The sequence below is a fragment of the Cibotium barometz genome, chromosome 2 (genome assembly GCF_041138505.1).
Source record: "Cibotium barometz isolate CiBa-2024 chromosome 2, ASM4113850v1, whole genome shotgun sequence".
NCBI classification, from domain to species: Eukaryota; Viridiplantae; Streptophyta; class Polypodiopsida; order Cyatheales; family Cibotiaceae; genus Cibotium; species Cibotium barometz.
Genome location: NC_141047.1, coordinates 49,469,822 through 49,475,330, shown reverse-complemented (window position 1 = coordinate 49,475,330; position 5,509 = coordinate 49,469,822). Strand labels below are relative to the sequence as shown.

General features: G+C 38.5%; 1 protein-coding gene across 1 annotated transcript; it reads left to right on the top strand.

The window, feature by feature from the left end:
• The first annotated feature begins 980 nt into the window (after nucleotides 1-980).
• On the top strand, nucleotides 981-5,240 carry LOC147641180 (cytochrome P450 709B1-like). The gene is made up of 5 exons (XM_086809947.1): nucleotides 981-1,415; nucleotides 1,652-1,884; nucleotides 2,431-2,681; nucleotides 2,970-3,366; nucleotides 4,381-5,240. The coding sequence occupies exons 1-5, from the start codon at nucleotides 1,058-1,060 to the stop codon at nucleotides 4,816-4,818; spliced, it is 1,677 nt and encodes a 558-aa protein (XP_086666073.1). The 5' UTR covers nucleotides 981-1,057; the 3' UTR covers nucleotides 4,819-5,240.
• Nucleotides 5,241-5,509: the final 269 nt, after the last annotated feature.

The following is a 5,509-nucleotide window of genomic DNA, read 5'->3' as shown; positions in this document are numbered from 1 at the left end:
AGCATACAAGGTGCTTAGCAATTCTGAAAATAGGGCTTTGGTCTCCTTTCCATCCATACTTCAATACAGTATTGGGGGTGCAATCTCCCCCCCAAGAAGTGTCGGCATGCTTCCACCTCTTGGGTATTTATGTCTTTATTCATAAAAATAGTATACATTCTAAAAATAGTTGCACACTTATGCATGGGCTTGTCCTTTACAAAAAGTAGGAGTTGCTTTTACCAAAAGTTTAGACAAATTCTTCTTATCTAAACCAAAAGTTTAGACAAATTCTTCTGATCTAAACCACTAAAGAAAAAATACGTAAAGAACTCCAAGAGCTAATTCACATGCAACAAAATTAATAGGTCTACGTCCATGTATAAGAAAAGTGGGCGGTCAACAATAATACAAAATATCTCGTAGTAAATACTACGGGCAAAATACCAAAAATGAAGACCTTCTCACGCACCATCATGTCCGAGCCATAACGGCTCACGAGCACAAGGCTCGTTAATCTCATCAACTTACAGGTTGTCCATTCAAACTGCACGTTTCATATTAGCAACATATGCTAAAATGACACAATAACACATAAGCATTAAATCCAACACTTATAAATTCATATGTCCTCCACAAGGAATATTCGGAATCATCCAAGAGCTATGCTACGAACATAGTGGTAATCAGGTGTCCCCAATCAATCACAAAGGGACGGACGGACAATCCGTAACATTGTGTGTGAGAAAGAGAAAGAGAAAGAGAAAGAGATGGTAAGAGAAAGAGAAAGCGATGATATAAAAAATAATTTTCTTTCTAATGCTTTCAGGAGTGGTAATTGGGTCGTCAATGATAAATTCAAAATAATTTGCTGTGCTAAGCGATGACGTCTATAGAATGACGTCACTGTGTAGGCGTAAGTTTGCGTATTGGAAATACCCGCCGTCGTCTCGCGTGGTTTCTATAAAGGCCGAGGCAGAGGCAGTTTTAGCACCATAGCCGCCGTGAGTCGCAGAGCACTACTACGTCTAGCATCATCTCGTCAACTTGTGTCAGAGAGCAGGCCACTAGCGCCAATATGCCGCCATTGCAGGCGCATCTACTCTTACCCTTTGTAATTGCAGCAGCTGCCTGTGGCTTTCGTGGAGCTGCTGGCCATGACAGTACTCTCCTCTACTCTTTGCTCGCCATTGCAATATCCTCTCTGTCTGTTTACCTTTTCTACGTCTACTGCTGGAGACCGCTTTCGCTTCGGAGGGCTTTGCTGCAGCAAGGCTTCACCGTCTTGCCTTATCGCCCCATCGTCGGAGATCTCCCTGAGCTCAAGCGTCTCGAAGCCCAGGCTCAACTCTCCGACATCCCTTCCCCCTCTCATCACCATCTCCTTCTACCCCATATCTTCCCCTTCTACAACAATCTCCTCTCTAAGCACGCAGGTATATCACATCTCTGGAATCCCTTAACTCAGTGCTCAATCAAATAATCATTGATTTAATGCATTAACCTTATATCTCATGACTTCAGATAAGTTCCGTTATTTTCATCGTATTAATGATTAAGATCTTTGCAGCTTCTTAAATACTACATTTGATTGATAATCTTGATCGATTCCTTTTCTTTGCTGAACTATATTATATATAGGTTAAGTGTTTTGTTGGGCTTGTTCTTGCAGGTTCTCGTGTAGTTTTCTGGTGGGGTAATAAACCCACCTTCGTGATTAGTAGCGCAGACGATGCGAGAAGCATTTTTTCTTCGGCGGATGTGAAGCAAATGCAAAAGCCCTATGCTACCACTGAAGCCTTCCACAGCTTGCTAGGCAGATCAGGGCTTGCCTTCTCCAATGGTGAAGACTGGCACCAACAACGCAACATCCTTCGCCCTGCATTCTTTTCTGAGAAGCTCAAGGTCTTCTATACATATAACATCAATGGGTTTTGAAATAGAATTGCCAGCCTTCTCTTGATAAAATCCTCTGGAAATTGAAATATGTTACATACTAATATCTTCAAATCTTAATTGAGGTTAATCTAGCTAATTGCATCTTCAAATAACTTTTATGCATAGAATGTTGAAATAACTAGTATACTTTTTTTCATTTATTTATTGAGTACTAATTTTAAAACAGGGAGTGACAAAAACCCAATACAATGTATGTAGTTTGAAGTATTGGAATTCGAAAACTAGTTAAAGGTTTGAAAATTCTAAGATTTTGGGCTGGTTTTAGTTATAAACCTCTCAAAAATGCCTTCAATATAACTTGAAGAGAGAGAGAGAGGTTTTTCACCATTTGGTGACTAACTTTTTTTCGCACATGTACCACTAAATTCTATTGCAAATTTAGAGCTTCTATACTTTTTTTTCTCCGCACATCTACCACTAAACTATATTACAATTTGATTGTTGTTTGGTAGTATTACAATTTAGAGCTTCTATAATTTTGTTGTGTGGTAGGAACTGGTGGCTGACATGGTGACCGGCTCATTGGCGATGGTGCAAGCATGGGAGAGCCAAGTCAGAAAGCAGGGGCATGTGGCAGAGTTGGAGGTGGCACATGACATCAAGAATGCGACAGCTGATATTTTGGCACGCAGCTCATTTGGATCAAGCTATCTCCAAGGCAAAGCTGTGTTTGAGAGACTAGAGCACCTCCTTGAGCTCCTTAATAACTTGACCGTCCCAATTAATATCATTCCACTCTATTCGTAAGTATTGAAATGCTAGCACTTCACTACCTTATCAGACTTAAACTAATTTGTTGCTCTTAGCTATACTAGGTGCTTCATCCATTGGTATAAAATTTGTGAGTTCTTAAGGTAGTGGAAAGTTTGATGTTTGTATAGTTAGACCTTAATAAATGACTACACCTATTGTTATTGATAGTAGTTCTTAGCTAATTAGGTTGTTAATGTTTTTTTAACTAAGTTGTTACTTTATCAATACAATCATTTTGGGAATAATGTAATGCTTTTATTTGATGGGGGTGATGACAGGTACCTTCCCACTAGCACAAATCAGCAAATAAAGGAGATGGAGAACAGAAACAATAAAGAACTTCGTGAGATCATAGAATTGAGGAGAAAGGCTATAGTTGCAGAATCAGGATCTCACTTTGCTTATGGGACTGATTTGTTAGGCTTGATTCTGGCTGCAGAGGAGCTAGATGCCAAGCTTGATAGCAAGCAAGCTCGCCTTACCATAGAACAAGTGATAGATGAATGCAAAACCTTCTTCTTTGCCGGCCATGCGACCACTGCAAATTTGCTAGCATGGACCATGGTTTTATTATCACTTAACCAAAAGTGGCAAGCAAAAGCCAGGGAAGAAGTCTTGGAAGTGTGCGGAGAGAAAGGTGAACCTAAGGCGAACCAACTGAACAAGCTCAAAGTTGTAAGGCCTAATACTTGCTCTTATTTATTAAGGGTTTTTTTGTGTGTGCGAGTGTATCTATTGGGAGCTTACAAAATCATTTGCCTTAAGTTGTTTCACGAGGTTTACTTCCAATATTAACCTACTTTTATATTAGTAAGACATGTTCATCTTCTCACATTATCCACTTTTAGTCAGGCTTGCTTTTTCAACATTCAGAATTACATTGGCTATTCCATACTTAATCTCTAGTAGGTCTTGAACCCACATTATCCTTTACAACCCAAGGTTAAGGTAGTCTTGATTCCACAATATTATTCTCTTCCTTCTCAAGCTAAGCTCAAGTACGTTAAGTTGGTCTTAATTCCACAATATTCTCTTCCTTGTGAAGCTTAGCACAAATATTTTAAGGTGGTATGTATTCCACATTCTCTTCCTTGTCAAGCTAAGCTCAAGTTTTGTAGGCTTATCAAAGGCAACCTACTTAATATCTCTCAACATAAAAGTAACAACATATTTGGTTTTATATCTCAATATAAAACTAACAACATATTCAGTACCCTACTTAATATCTCTCAACATAAAACTAACATACCCAAGTGTTGTAGGCTTATCAAAGGTAACCCAAATTAGCCTGCTTAAAATCTATCAATAGAAAAATAACAATATATTAAGTAGCCTACTTAATATCTCTCAAGATATTAAGGAGTAGCGTACTTAATATCTCTCAACATAAAACTAATAGCACACTATCTATGATTTGCTAGTTCCTTGTTGGCTGATTGATGACGCTCACGTAAGTGCTGATCTGAGCTCAAATTTTCTTTTTCAAGTTGGTCCAAGACACACTCTCCCTTATTATAACCCAAGCTTATCTCATGTAGGATTAACAACCAAAATCTCTTTATTTCATTGATAACGATAATTAGCCTAACAACTAATTTTACGTGATGAAAAACTCTAGATTTATTTCTCTCTCTTATATGCATGAAATATTACACTTTGCATTGATGAGATTCAATATTGCATGTGTAGGTGGGGATGATATTAAACGAATCTCTAAGGTTATACCCCCCTGCACCAGAGTTCGGTCGGCGCGAGACACTGAGCAATGTGAAGGTGGGCGATCGATGGCTGCCACGTGGGACATCATTGATTGTTGCAAACCTTTGGATACATAGAGACAAAGAGGTTTGGGGTGAGGATGCAGATGAGTTTCGACCAGAAAGATTTGCAAATGGGGTGTCCAAAGCATGCAATCACCCATATGCCTTTATGCCCTTTGGCATGGGACCCCGCATGTGTATTGGCCAAAACTTTGCCATCATGGAGGCAAAGATTTTTCTCTCTCTTATCCTTCAACGTTTTTGTTTCCATCTCTCTCCCAACTATCGTCATGCCCCAATATCTGCCATCACTATGAGACCCAAACACGGTGTCCAAGTCATCCTCCAATCCTTATCAATGAACTAGTTCTTATGGTATGGACATCCAAGTTATCCTCCATTTAATCTCATGGATTAGTAGTTTACCTAATATGCTTAAGGCTGCCCCATATAATTAAGATTTTTATTTCTTTAAGGCTAGCATACATAACCGAGGTTCATTAATTTTCATAATAAACTGTTTGATCTAACAATGTCATATGTTAGAATGTCATATGTTAGGAAGGCACTTAGAGTTCACGTAAGCCCCACTCTCATGTACATGGATCAATGAAAGTTTTGTGTGAGGGTGTTGATGTTACCAATGATGTTACCTCTAGGGGTCTTGTTACAATTGGGACACAAGTGTCATCGTTGATCAGTACTCTTTTCAGATGTCATTTATATCCTTCACTGCTATAAAACTCGATGGAAATGGCAGCTAAAAAGTGCAATTTCATAAGTATTAAATGACATTTTTGGGCTGATATTTCCACATGTGCCATTTTTTAGGAATGGCTGAGAAAAGTGAGAATTTTTATTTATTTATCACGTATGAAATGGCATAAAGTAGTGGTGGAAATGGTAAATCCTTTGTATAAAATGACACAAAATAGTGGTTGAAATGGCATAAAGTAGTGGTTGAAATGGTAAATCTTTGTATAAAATGGCACAAAATAGTGGTCAAAATGGCACACAATTTACCATTTGTTATGTATGAAATGGCACAAAATAGTGGT

Excerpts from the sequence above, each read along its gene's own strand:
- LOC147641180 (XM_086809947.1), top strand. The coding sequence starts at position 1,058 with ATGCCGCCATTGCAGGCGCATCTACTCTTACCCTTTGTAATTGCAGCA. Across the intron at positions 2,682-2,969 it reads AATATCATTCCACTCTATTC|GTACCTTCCCACTAGCACAA; the intron begins GTAAGTATTGAA and ends GGGTGATGACAG. Across the intron at positions 3,367-4,380 it reads AACTGAACAAGCTCAAAGTT|GTGGGGATGATATTAAACGA; the intron begins GTAAGGCCTAAT and ends TTGCATGTGTAG.